We start from the raw sequence: 14,826 nt of genomic DNA, 5'->3' as shown, positions 1-14,826 counted from the left end.
TGTGTCATTGTGTATGACCACTTTAAGTGTAGCCATGCATGTGTGTGAGGCCAGAGAGACAGCATTGATGTAGAAGTACCAGAAAGGTCACAGAAAGATTATCCAAAAAACGTAGCAGACAAAGATCAGGTGAGATAAGAGGTGTCAGGCATGCATGGCAGAATAATTTGCAAAGATGAACAAGGAGAAAGTGGATTTATTTAGAAAGCACAGAACAGGGTGGAGAAGATATTAAGTTTTGAGGAGGAGGAGGGTGGGGGGTTTAAACTATTGGTGTAGCATTTCTAGAGAGACAGCAGCTGCCAAGGGGACAGCTGGGTGGCCAGCTCAAGGAGGCAGTCAGGGGAGAGGGTCTTCGTCTTAAAAGGTTTGAACGGATATTTATAGAATTCCTCCCAGAGCCCCCTGGGTTTCATATGAGAAGGGGAAGGGGGGGTGGAGGTATTTCACTTGTATCCATTTTGACGTCTCAAAAACGTTACATTCGTAATTGCACTGGCTTTTATAGCATGTAGAGTTTGCTCTGAGCAGATCTCCAGCAGATAGCTTGCTTTGTATTCTCTCTGAGGAAGGGTCACCAAGGAATGTAGAGCTGGCCTCATTACTGGACGTTCTCCATCATCTTCAGAAACTCTGGAGAGAAAAAGATGGCAACAGTCAATCAAGCAACCCACCACCGAACTGTTGAAGTGTGGGCTGCACAGAGTGTGGACAAAACCTGAATGTGAGCTTTGGGTTGGAATCAAATCATGGAGAATGTGATTGTATTGCATAAATGCTGTGTATGTTGAGAAATGCTATAGTCCTGTCTGACATGGCATGCCTCATATTCATTTATATACATAAGGAAGCTGTCCATGTGTGCAGACTTGTTATGGTAGAAATGGTCATCCTTTTCAATTCCATATTTTGTGAGGAAACTGGTATTGTTGTTGAGAGTAACAAAAGGGAAGGTTAACATAATCATTCTGCCTTTTCACAGCACAGAGTGGTGAAATTATATCAAGATCTAGCTTATTCTAGATTGAAGAGGAGGCCAGTGGGGGCCATGACCACTTGATATAACTGATACAATTTCTGGGGGCACCACCAAGAAAAACTGAGAGTTAATGGTCTTACTATCAGACTCTCATCATCAGCATACCTGTGATTACTTTAAGACAGTGGTTCCCGACCTTTTTCTTTAACAGACTCCTTTTCTATTCAATGCACAACAAAAACAGTACAGAAATAAAAAAATAAAAAAATAAATATTTATAGAAACTGTGTTTTCCTCTTCCTTTTGTTGGCAAATGTTCTGTTAGCTCTTTGGTTGTTTCAACTAAGTACTTTTCTAACGCAGGACAAGTGAAAGCTCTGTGAATATAGCCTGTGTTCAGGTCTTCCTTGTATCCTGTGTGTTTTTTAATACATATGTATATATATCTTGAATAACAATCTAAACTTAAAAAAAAAAAACAGGTTGGCAACCGGTGCACCAAGACACATGCTGTATTTATACTAAATAATATTATACAACCAAAAAACATTTTATTTACAGGGACTCATGTAAAGGAATACCTCTGCATTCTAGAAAATGTGCTTATTTGCTCTCTAACCAACATAAGAAGATGAGAGACTGATTCCACTGCAGACACACATATACATATATATACATACATATATATATATATATACATATAAAAGGCAGATATCTTGATGTCATATCAAGCTAGTTGCCAGAGTTAATGTTGGCATTGTGCATTTCTGCAAACCACGGACATGTTACATTTGTACATTTTATATGGAGCAGATATGTTGAAACTCAATGTTTCCTTATGTTTCAGTTTTCATCTTATGTTGTGACAATGCTGTTAACATGTGGTTAAGTTTAGAGACAAAAAACACTTAATGTCAGGAAGAAAATCATGTTTTGGCTTACAAAAACCCGCTTTGTCTACAAACACAACTGGAAATATCCCATCATGTTGTTAAAGAACACTTTTGTTGTTTGTTAGTCTCCACAGTGGTCTGCTGCTGTCTGCTGCTTATAGCCGTCTCACCTTTCTTCAATTAAGCTAAAGCACTGAAAATGTAGTTAGTGGCTCTGAAAGTCCAACCTGTTTTTCTCTCCCTCTGATAATACAGCAAATATTATGAAAGACACTGTGTAGTCCACAGGAGTGAGGAAACGCTTCTTGCTCTATGTAGCTTAATCTTACCATCAAAATCAATCTTTCCATCTTTGTTTGTGTCTGCTTCACCGAACATCTCATCAATGTCTTCCTCTGCAACACTTTCTCCAGTCTGATGGAGGATATCACCAAACTCCTCCCGATCAAGGAAACCATCTCCGTTCCTGAGGATGAAAAATAATAATAAATTCGCTGTGTGAAAAGTAATCTCCTGCCTCGCTGCTCTCTTACATCACCACACAAACACACACTGGACATTAAAATGTGTGCTTTATTTTTAAATTTCAGGTCAATTTTCATCAATATTGTAATTTAGCAGCCATAACTGTGGCTTGTGGCTGAGCTAAAGTCCAACGAAAATAGATTTTTGAGGCCAATATGATAAAATATTTTAGTTTTAAACGGGGTTTAAAGCATCAGAATAGGAAAGATTCCCAAACATAACTTTATTAAATAAATGCATAACATAAACAAACATTTTTGATAAAGACCCTTTAAAATTGGTTGCTAAAGAACTGTGCACAGTATACTAAAGGGGACATTTTGCAGTTAAAAAATGTCAACACCTTATAGTGGACACAATCTAGTTTCACTGTTTCTAAATGACCTCTTTCTGTCCTGCAATTTTCTTGTAGTCAACATACACAGTAGGCCTATACAAAGATGCCACACCAGGATTCATTTTGATTTGTGTTTGTAGCCACCTGGTGAATGTCAGTCCAACATTTATTCTCCTTTTATCTCTGTATTTGGTCTCTACAAACACCTGATTAAAATATGTAACTGTCTGTCATTTGATGCTTGGCAGGTTGTGGGGTTATGTAGTGGGTTTTTCAGTGCTGTGGCTGGAAAACATAATGAGAGGTGAGTGTGTGGGCCAGAAAACCAAAACAATTAGCTGAAAAATGCTAAATTTTTACATGGAGCTGAAGAAAACCGCTGAGTCGGTCATAATTCCACTGGGTTTCTTCACTAGGAATGACCCCTTTCACATTACACATGGTAATTTGATCCAATTTCAACATAAAACAAATAAAACTGAGTGCAGCTTTAAAGTTCACTGTGTAGGAGTTAGTGGCACCCGGTGGTGAGGTTGCAGACTGCAACCAACAGAAGCCTATACTATGTGCCAAACATGTTGTGGAACTATGGTGGCCGAAGCGACAATGCACATGGCCCAATCTAAAGCCAGTATTTGGTTTGTCCATTCTGGGCTACTGTAGAAGCAACATGGTGGATTACTAGGGTATACATGGGTTGTTCTAAAGCAAAGGAAAACATAATTCTTATTTTCAAGTGATTTTTCACTAATGAAAACATAGTTACAAATACCAGTTCTGCCAACAGATGCCCCTAACAACACACTGGACCTTTAAAGCGACTATATTTGATATTTTGTATAATAACTTTATAGAATGACAAAGTGAAAACAATGTGACAGTGTGAAAGGGGTTGGCTGTACTGATACCCTCATAGAAAATTCTCACCTGAATTTGCAGTGCACTTCGGCTGTGTGGAGCTTTTTGGTGGGTCTTAGCTTATTGTTTATCTGTCCAGCCCATAGCTTTATTGTTCTGGTTGACTCTCAGTGACTCTCATAGTGTCATTTTGACCTCAGCAGGCAGCTATTTTCATCTGAAAAGCTGTAATAACCTACTGCACACTAACTACTCAGCACCAAACAGCAAACAAATAAACAAGAACAAACAAACAAATACTCTCAGCAACTATCTATCTAATATAGTGTATTCATTTTTATTACATATTGCACTTTAATTTAGTACTTATTGCACTGACACGCTAATACTGCTGCTCTTAACTTCTCAGGGATGTCTTGTATTGTTTTTAATGTGTGCCTTTTCTTAAATGTTTTTATTTATTGATATAGAGAGAAGCCAACACACTTTCATTGTACATGTTTTGTATAATGACAATAAAGTTTCTTTCATTCATTAATATATCTTTATCTGCTAAGGAGACAAATATTTTCCCCAGGAGTTGGTGGAGACCAAAAACAGAGCTAAAAGAAAATGAATATTGTCCACTGGATATCCATTCACCAGGTAACCAGAAACATGACTCCAAATAAATGTTAATATTGCTTCATAACTGTTGGATTTGTGGATAAACAACTGTTTGCTAACGAGTTAATTTAAAAGTCGAGTGTGTAGGATTTAGGAGCATCTATTGACGGGAATGGGATATAATATTCATAACTATGTTTTAATCAGTTTACAATTACCTGAAAATGACAAATGTTGTATTTTTGTTACATTACAATGAATCATTTATATCTACATGCAGAAGTAATCCTCGTCCATGGTGTCTGTCATGTTGGTTCTACAGTAGCCCAGAGCAGACAAATCAAATGTTGGCTCTAGATAGGGCCATTCTTGTTTTTGCGTTTTTACTTGCAACACATGTCCCTATTGTTTCCTAAATCAAAAATCAAGAGTCCTCCATGGAAGTGCAATGCATTCACATGAGACAAAAAATTATTTGATTTTTTGCTCTATTTTTCTTATATAACAAGATACTCATCTTGGAAGTGTGAGAAAAGTTTTCATGGAAAAAAAAATCTGGAGAATTAATAAGGTTATTTTGTTGATAATTTAGAAAAGCAAGAATTTTGTCTCCATGAAAACTTTTAATTCTGAAATAATAATCTTCATCAGAAAAACAGAGGAACTTTTCTTCTTTGCCTCAAGTAAATGCATTATGCTTCCACAGCCCTCTACATATATTAGTAATCATACTAAATATCCAACAACGGTGAGAATGTAGCAATGCAAAAAAAGGTAATACTTAAAGTGCTAGGATAATTTGTGAAAAATACGTTTTCTTTGCTTGTCAGTTATTGCAAAATGTAGCTAATTTGGGTGTTCATGAATGCATCGTCAATAGTGTCACATACGACTTGTAAATAAAATTGCATTGTTGATGCACTTTTCCAGTGTTTGATGTTTCTACTGGCATTAAAATTGTTGCCTGATTTTAAAATAGTCATATTTATAGGCTATTTAATTTAGCTTCAGTATAACAATACATTTTAGAATGTAGTAGCGTGGGGTGTTTGTATTTGTCTTTCTGTAAGTATTCGGTGTCATACTTGTCAAAAATACGGAAGCATTCTGAAAGTTCTTCTTCACTCTTTCCAGCCTGGTCCTCCTTTAACTGCTGCACCATCATGACCAAGAACTCCTCGAAGTCGATGGTACCGCTGCCTGTGGACAGGGGGGTGGTTAATAGGTGAGGAGGGAGCCAAAGCCAAAAGCAACACACACACACACACACACACACACACACACACAAATTAAGTGGACAGCCTGACCCCTTCAATCATCCTGAAACGTCGGTGCATTAAGAAACAAGATCCGTTGTCCTTGTTTTATTTGTGGATCACACAATGAACTCACCATCCTCATCGACCTCCTCAATGATGGCATCCAACTCCTCCCTTGATGGGTTCTGTCCCAGCATCCTCATCACGGTACCCAACTCCTTGGTGCTGATGTCACCGCCACCATCAGTGTCGAACATGTCAAAGGCGGCCTTGAACTCTGGACGAGAGAAGGAAATGGTTCAAATTCAAAACTGGCAAAACAAAATCAAGAGAAAAACTAATCCTGGATCTTATGCTTGAATGTTAGGTAGGATGACTCATTTACTGTAGTCTGAAAAAGTGATGCTAATGTGATGCATGCATTAAACAATAAAAATGACTAAAGGTAACAAAATTAAACTGGTGCAATTTCCAAGAGCAGTTTTCATAAAACCATGTCCAACTGCTCGTTAAGTGTAATCCAATAACTGTTTCATGTGCTGAAGAGATACAGAAGGACTGACCTGCAATCATCTCCTCCGTCAAGAAGGAGCGGGCATCGCTTTGGGCGTCAGTGGGCTAAAGAGAGGGAGATGAAAAAAGGTGGGAAGGACAGTGGTGGAAAAATGAAGAAAGAGGTAGACAGAGAGGGAGAGAGAGATTATCATGCCTGTCAGCTATTCACCTGCAACTGAATAATAATGTCACTGAACATGTCATTACTGCAACAGAAACAGCAGTCATTATGTCAAGAGTCAAAGAGGATAATAGCATGTCCATCAACTCTCTATAGACTGATCATCTGTCAGTGTGGTACTGGCAGATCTTCCTGTAGACGACATATGCAGCCGTGTATATGCCACACATAAGAAAAAATGATTTAAAAAAAAAAGCAAACATAATGACATGTATGTGGAGAGTGTTAGAGTAGGAGCAAATGAAAAAGCAAATGCATCCGGGGTGCTGTACAAAATAAAAGAAGAAGAAAAAATCTCATTTTTCTGATTATTTCATCACTACAATTCATACACTGTAGACTGTTGCTGCTGACCACTTTTCAAGACATACTAAAACCACTGGTTTCCAATGACTGTAAAATCAAGTTACAAGCTGAATCTTGTTTTACCTATCCATCACAGTTAAACATCATATCTGCCTTTAAAGTCTGACTTCACTATTTTTTTTAAGTTTTATTTATTTTTATTTTGTATATGTATATGTTTTAGCATCAAAACATTTATGTCTGAGGCTTTTTAAAAAACATTTTTCCATGTGAGTTAGGTTTCTGCTGACATTGCTTCTTATTAAGATGTTAATAGTCCTCCTGAAGTATACTGTATACTCCCCCTGAAGTATACAACATGTCAGTAGGTGGCGCTATAACTGTGATTTAAAATTAGTCTGTAGACATCTTAAGGTCGGGACTCTCATCAAATGTCAAATGTGTTAAAATTTTGAAAAAAACTGACCATGAGTTAAGTTACAACAGCTTCCAGTGTCTTTTTGAGACATCAAAATTCGTTCAAAAGTACAAGTAAAAACAAGAACAAGCAATGAACAAACATTTAAGTTAACTGGAATAAAAATAAAAAGAAGACTTTTAAAAAAAATGAAAATCAAAATGATATTGTGTGCTTTCAAAACTAACGAAAATAAAATAAAAATATACAGGAGATGTTTTTAGTTTAAGTCTTAGCCAATTTGGTCAAATATGTCGATATAACAAGCATGAGGAGGCATTGGTGAATATGTTTATTGAGACTGGGATGTCTACTGACTTTGAGTCAAATGCCTTCACAGTGTTGTGTTTGTATTGTTTTACCTATTCTGAAATTCTTAAATCTTGCCCCTGACAAATATCCCCATTATTGTAATTAAACAAAACAAAACAAAACTACAACTGAAACTAATAAAAACTGAACCAGAACATTAGAAAATAATATGCTGAAATGTTCAAACCCACTCTGGAGACTAACTGAAACTAAACTGAATTGGAAACAAAAACTGAAAACAAAGTAAAAATAAAAACTAAAGAACCATACAAAACTACAATAACTGCTGCATATAAACCCCTTAGCCTGCCTAGTTTGTCTCTTTGTGACTGAGCCAAGCCTTCTTTGACAATTGTTTGTTATCTATCTTATCCACCCAGTTTGGAGAAGCAGGCAGGAGTACTGGCACGGAAGCTAAGCTATGTGCTGCTGAGGATGCCATGTTAGTTTGGATCCAATAGTCACACAATAACACAAACTGAATGATCAAGGCAGCAGTAGACCAGCACCTCCTGTGTTCTGTGAGGTAAAATTATAGTTTCTGTTAAAGGAGTCTGGTGGCTTTGAAGAGAGCAAGATAATGGCCTCAGTTCTTCATTGGAAAGAGCCATCTGATAGCAAGATGACGAGACAGAAAAAAGGCAAAAGCAAGACAACCCCCAAAAAGGGAATGGTCTTACATGTGGTGGCCACAGACAGTTGCTCTCTCCTTATCCTTCCTGTCTGATTCTTCTCTAGTTTTGTGTTCTGCTCGTGCCCTTGTCACCACTGGTAGCGTGAGGCAGTACTTGCAGTCCCATCAGGTTGCACAGGTAGTTCAGCTCCTCCAGGATGGAACATCCATACATGGGGTCATAAGGAGGCTTGCTTTGTCCTCCAGCACAGTCTCAAGAGCATGGAGGAGATACCACGAGATCGGCAATTACATGAGGAGAGCTGGACAGGGCGGTAGAATGGCATCAACCCAGCAGCAGGACTGGTATCTGCTCCTCTGTGTGCGGAGGAACAGGTGGAGCACTGCCAGAGCCCTACAAAATGACCTCCAGCAGGCTACTGGTGTGCATGTTTCTGACCAAACTCAGAAACAGACTCCATGAGGGTGGCATGAGGCCCTGATTTCCGCTAGTGGGACCTGTGCTCACAGCCCAGCACCATGCAGCTCAAGTGGCATTCACCAGAGAACACCAGAATTGGCAGGTCTGCCAATGGTGCCCTGTTCTCTTCACAGATGAGAGCAGGTTCACACTGAGCGTATGCGACAGGTATGAAAGAGTCTGGAGACACTGTGGTGAACATTATGCCGCCTGTAACATTATCCAGCATGACTGGTTTGGCGGTGGGTTAGTGATGGTCTAGGGAGGCATATCCTTGGGTTAGGGTTAGGGATCGCATAGACCTCCATGTCACAGCCAGCAGTACCCTGACTGATGTTAGGCACCGGGAAGAAATCCTCAGAGAGACTATTACACGTTGCGCTGGTGCAGTGGACCCTGAGTTCCTCCTGGTGCAGGACAGTGCCTGGTCTCGTGTGACCAGACTGACTGACTGGCCCTCTCATTCCCCTGACCTAAATCCAATTGAGCACCAATGGGAAGTTATGTATCAGTGCATCCGACGCCACCGAGCACCTCCACAGACTGTCCAGGAGCTCATTGATGCCCTGATCCCGGTCTGGGAGGAGATCCCCCAGGACACCATCCACCAACACATTAGGAGCATGGCCGAACGTTGTTGGCAGTGCATACAGGCAGGTGGGGGCCACACACACTACTGAGTCACATTGTGGGCTCTAGTTTCACAGACCGAGCAAGGCGGGGGCGCAGCGCACCTGCGCTTCACCAACTGGGTGTGGCCAGGCGGATTTTGTAAGTTTGGCACACCGTGCGCCCTGGCGAAGCTACTCCTCTTTCCCACCTCTCCTACCGGTGCAAGTCGGAAAGAGGGCGGAGAGAAGGCGTGGAGTGGGTTTTACACAGCCCATTCACATCACACCAATCAAATGAGCCCTTCTCCTCGCCCTTAAATGCGCCACGTGAAGGCGTGATGAGAGTTTACTCAATTCGCCATTGCAGAAGAGAGCAGCAGCGTCAGACGGCCAAATTTCTCCCAGGAGGAAACTGATGTTTTGGTCCGGGAGGTCCAAGCTCGCAGAGTCCGAATATACAGAACTGCGAGCAGACCTCCACGGGCTGATGATGCAAAGGTAGCCTGGGAGGAGGTCACCATAATTGTAAATCAGTGTTGCGTTTCTCTCGTGCACGCACGCTCTCTCTTTCTCTCTCTCTCTCTCTCTCTCTCGCAGTCTCACTCTGTTTCTTTTCTTTTGACTTTTCTAAGATGACAGATGCTGAATATATACTATCTATCTGATGCTGTGGCTGTTTGTGGTTGGCTGAGAGGGATGTGAACTCATTAGTTTGCAGCTGTGTTAATCAAATCAGGTTGGGTTTCCATTCCGTGTGCCAAACGTGCCAAGCGGTGCCAATCCCCTTTGATCTGACATCAGATGTGATGGGACAGTCGATATAGAGATACATTTATGTGCTGATTGCAGATAGTTGCATTGAATAGTGGTTTTGTGGGTATTTATTGCATCGTTAATGTGCCTGATATTCTGGAAACCTGCCTATGAGGTTTTGGTGATGTGTGCGCACTGTCCGCCAGTCAGCCAAACTTTGACTTACTCTGGCTGCGCTCCCCCTGCGCTGACAGTAGACGTGGTTTCAGCTGGTGAGCTTTTAGCGCACCTTCAGCGAAGCCTTTTGGCACGAAACTGTCACTGCGCCAAGCTGGATCTGTCAACATCCCCCCCTGCTGCGCCGCCACACCCATCTCAGCGCACCTCGGTCTGCCAAGCTACCAAACTGAGCGTGCCTCGGGTTGCGCTGCTCGAAACTAGCTATGCGCGGGGTTCGCCACCCTGCGCTGCGCCGGGAAACTAGAGCCCTATGAGTTGCTGTGATAAAAGCCTGTGATTTCAATTTCTTACTTTGATTTTCAGTCAGATTTTGAATCCAGCCTTCAATGGGTTGATGATTTTGGTTTCCACTGACCATTGTTATATAATTTTGTTCTCAACGAATTATGCAATGTAAGTCAGTAAAGATTCTCAACTTGAATAATTTGTAATCAGGATCGGATGTGTGAATTAAGTGTTCCCTTAATTAATGAGCGGTGTACAAGAGTAATGTAAGAAAATATACAGTACAGGCCAAAAGTTTGGACACACCTTCTCATTCAATGCGTTTTCTTTATTTTCATGACTATTTACATTGTAGATTCTCACTGAAGGCATCAAAACTATGAATGAACACATGTGGAGTTATGTACTTAACAAAAAAAGGTGAAATAACTGAAAACATGTTTTATATTCTAGTTTCTTCAAAATAGCCACCCTTTGCTCTGATTACTGCTTTGCACACTCTTGGCATTCTCTCCATGAGCTTCAAGAGGTAGTCACCTGAAATGGTTTCCACTTCACAGGTGTGCCTTATCAGGGTTAATTAGTGGAATTTCTTGCTTTATCAATGGGGTTGGGACCATCAGTTGTGTTACACAGCCGACAGCCCTATTGGACAACTGTTAAAATTCATATTATGGCAAGAACCAATCAGCTAACTAAAGAAAAACCAGTGGCCATCATTACTTTAAGAAATGAAGGTCAGTCAGTCCGGAAAATTGCAAAAACTTTAAATGTGTCCCCAAGTGGAGTCGCAAAAACCATCAAGCGCTACAACGAAACTGGCACACATGAGGACCGACCCAGGAAAGGAAGACCAAGAGTCACCTCTGCTTCTGAGGATAAATTCATCCGAGTCACCAGCCTCAGAAATGGCAAGTTAACAGCAGCTCAGATCAGAGACCAGATGAATGCCACACAGAGTTCTAGCAGCAGACCCATCTCTAGAACAACTGTTAAGAGGAGACTGCGCCAATCAGGCCTTCATGGTCAAATAGCTGCTAGGAAACCACTGCTAAGGAGAGGCAACAAGCAGAAGAGATTTGTTTGGGCCAAGAAACACAAGGAATGGACATTAGACCAGTGGAAATCTGTGCTTTGGTCTGATGAGTCCAAATTTGAGATCTTTGGTTCTTTGTGAGACGCAGAAAAGGTGAACGGATGGATTCCACATGCCTGGTTCCCACTGTGAAGCATGGAGGAGGAGGTGTGATGGTTTGGGGATGTTTTGCTGGTGACACTGTTGGGGATTTATTCAAAATTGAAGGCACACTGAACCAGCATGGCTACCACAGCATCCTGCAGCGACATGCCATCCCATCCGGTTTGCGTTTAGTTGGACGATCATTTATTTTTGAACAGGACAATGACCCCAAACACACCTCCAGGCTGTGTAAGGGCTATTTGACCAAGAAGGAGAGTGATGGAATGCTGCGGCAGATGACCTGGCCTCCACAGTCACCGGACTTGAACCCAATTGAGATGGTTTGGGGTGAGCTGGACCGCAGAGTGAAGGCAAAGGGGCCAACAAGTGCTAAACACCTCTGGGAACTCCTTCAAGACTGTTGGAAAACCATTTCAGGTGACTACCTCTTGAAGCTCATGGAGAGAATGCCAAGAGTGTGCAAAGCAGTAATCAGAGCAAAGGGTGGCTATTTTGAAGAAACTAGAATATAAAACATGTTTTCAGTTATTTCACCTTTTTTTGTTAAGTACATAACTCCACATGTGTTCATTCATAGTTTTGATGCCTTCAGTGAGAATCTACAATGTAAATAGTCATGAAAATAAAGAAAACGCATTGAATGAGAAGGTGTGTCCAAACTTTTGGCCTGTACTGTAGGTTTAAATCAACGTGTTCTTATAAAATAGTTTGTATGATATCGCATGAAAATGGACATATCACGGTTTATGTACAAATTAACGTACCACGAATGATGTTACATACTTACACAGGTTAGATTTAGGCAAGTAGAGTTAAACGCCTGGGGTAAAGTCTCCTGTCGTACAATCCTATGTTTTGTGACCCATCCACCACCCGAGCTTGCCTCCTACTTCCTACACTGGTCATATGATCGCAGCCCTCCTTGTTATATGGGTTATATACAAATTGTGGTACATTACGTTTCACAGGTTTATGTTGGAACTTTGCATGACAAAAGCCTGGTTGAAATATACAATATAAATGCAGTATTATATCATAGTGAATCTCAGTGTGTCTTCACCTAGTTATATAAAGCTTTAATAGTAATTAAATAGCACCATTTTCCACCCCCAAGATCAAATTTTCCAAGCTAACACTTTCCTCTTTCTCCATGCTTATGCTGTCAGTGAAAGGCGTGTGCGGGGGTTGAACAGAGGGGAGGGCATCAGCACTGCAACCTACGTCACTGCTTTTTACTAACAGCTGAGTGGTGGGCATTTCCATTTGTAAAACCTAGACAAGAACGCAGATGGAGGCGGCTTTTAAGTTCCCTGACAGGGCTGGTATCCTTACTGTATCACTGTATTGTGATGGATTACCAATTTCAAGGAGGTTTCTAGTTCTTACAAATTGTTTTTCTGACTGATAAAAATAAATCAATACTTGCCTTGAAGCTTACAAAGCCATTGTTTAACGGGATAAAGCAAATATATATATTCTTATGATCCTCAAGTGGTACACTCCGGACACTCTACCCCCTTATCGTTAAGCCCTGTATCTCCATCGAGCCAGAGAAATCCAAAAGAGAAACCTAAAGCCAGAGACATGACTACCATTGACAAAGTGACAGCCAAGGACTGGAAATAGCCTTATGTCAGGTAAGAAGTCATGTTTAATCCTCTGCCAGCTGTCTGCACTTGTTGATTGATAGTTCTTAAAGGGGAACACCACTCACTGTAAAACATGTTATTACCAGATTTAGGACTTTTGTTTGATCAGGAAGAAGTTTTATACTGTTTTTTAATTTACTGAAACTGTTTTAATCTCTGCTGTTGCTGTCTGAACCCTACATTCCCATGGCTCTTCACACACTTAACATTTTCCTAGTTCATTCTCATATCGAGACCCTATGCTGTATGACATCACAACTTTGCATTACAATGCAAATCATACATCCAATAGGAATCTTTTTTGACAGTGCTAGCTAGTTCATATTCAATCCAAAATTGCAAGAACTGCCACTGGTGCTTTTACCAAGCATTACTTAAATTTGCTAAAAGGAACATTATTGAGAAATGTTGATTAGAGTTCCTTAAAGTATAACAAAGCATTCCTTAAATTGGTATTCCCCTTTAATTGTAATATAGATCCCTGTTCCAAGTTAGTACAGGAAGTCAGTTAATTATTCCCTCTTTGCTTAACAGAACCTCATCAATATCACAACATATAGAAGGTCACACACACCCACTTGTTAGTTTACTCTAGAGTTATTTTTAAGGTGAGACTTGGGAAGGATTTGAGAGGGATTTTCTCAAGGTGAATGTCCCAAATTAGGACACTCAGGAAAGGCAGTATGTCTTCTCAATTTACCCAGCTGTGCACTATCTATCTTTAGTAACTCCAATCTTAATATCAAGCAAAATCACATCAGTCTGGCAAACAAACAGCAAAGAGGAGTTACAGAATTCGATCATGTAAACTGAAGTTTCCAACAGCAGGTTACCACTCAGCAAGCATCATAAAAACAGCCAAAGTGTTTGCCCCAAATTAAAAAAAAATCAAGAATTCCAAGAGTTAAAACACCACTTGTAAAAAAAAAAATTAAAAAAAATCCAGCTGATATGGGTTATCAGCTGTTGGTGAGGACTTGCTGGGTGACTGTGGGTAAACAGAAGTAGTTTGATTTTGCATCAGGTAATAATCTCCATCTTCTGCCATCTGGATTTTATCCTCATCAGTTGAAAACAAAAGCAAATCCTCAAAGATTCATCAAAACTAAATTTCCTTTTCCTTCCCGTATTCTTTTTACCCTCTTCTCAGTTTTCGGTTTCTTACCATGGTGGCCGGCTGTGCTGAACAACAGACACCAGTAAAAACAACAGACGTCTGGGACAGAGAGTCTCGCAACTACAAAGTGGCGTCACTCCCCTACATAAGTACCCTCTCATCCCACTACACTTTTACTGAAAATGATCAGGATTGGGCAAGAGCCCCCCTCCTCAGACAAGAGACAGCCAATCAAATCCAACTTTAGTGTGTGCCCTCTTACAATGTCTTGATGGACATCCCCTTGTGCGGCACACTCTCCAATCCCCCATATTTAGATAACAGACAAGCTCAGTGACATTATTAAAAAAAAAAAAAAATAGCGGAAAAAAAAAAATCACAGTGCAGGCATCGGGCAGCTGGAGGTTATTTTGGCAGAGGATCAACTGAGCATCTCAGTGCAGACGGCACTTGATTTCATACACTGTACAAGAATGGGCACACACACACACACACACACACACACACACACACACACACACACACACACACACAGATTAACACCTCCCATCTATCTGCCCGTCTCCCTGTCCTTGCTGCCGTGAACTTGTCCTTGCACTTATGACATCTGTAACTTAAGAGGTGTGCAAGTAGGCTTGTGATCTCACACAGCTGTACCCCGTCATTAA

The 14,826-nt window shown here is 40.7% G+C and overlaps 1 protein-coding gene across 1 annotated transcript; it reads right to left on the bottom strand.

Moving 5' to 3' along the window:
• Positions 1-178: 178 nt before the first annotated feature.
• Positions 179-14,345, bottom strand: tnnc2.1 (troponin C2, fast skeletal type, tandem duplicate 1). Its single transcript, XM_033630254.2, has 6 exons — positions 14,207-14,345; positions 6,021-6,075; positions 5,591-5,734; positions 5,284-5,398; positions 2,202-2,338; positions 179-633 (listed from the first exon to the last, which is right to left on the bottom strand). The coding sequence occupies exons 1-6, from the start codon at positions 14,207-14,209 to the stop codon at positions 602-604; spliced, it is 486 nt and encodes a 161-aa protein (XP_033486145.1). The 5' UTR covers positions 14,210-14,345; the 3' UTR covers positions 179-601.
• Between the last annotated feature and the right edge of the window lie 481 nt (positions 14,346-14,826).

The sequence above is a fragment of the Epinephelus lanceolatus genome, chromosome 8 (assembly GCF_041903045.1).
Source record: "Epinephelus lanceolatus isolate andai-2023 chromosome 8, ASM4190304v1, whole genome shotgun sequence".
In the NCBI taxonomy this organism is placed as follows: Eukaryota; Metazoa; Chordata; class Actinopteri; order Perciformes; family Serranidae; genus Epinephelus; species Epinephelus lanceolatus.
Note: the sequence above shows the minus strand (reverse complement) of the source record. Positions and strands in the feature narration are given on the sequence as shown.

Bases quoted from the DNA above. Each gene is read 5' to 3' on its own strand.
- tnnc2.1 (XM_033630254.2), bottom strand. The intron at 5,399-5,590 runs GTGAGTTCATTG...CCCTGTCCACAG, and splicing joins TGAGGAGGTCGATGAGGATG to GCAGCGGTACCATCGACTTC. The intron at 2,339-5,283 runs GTATGACACCGA...TTTCATCCTCAG, and splicing joins TGCTTCCGTATTTTTGACAA to GAACGGAGATGGTTTCCTTG.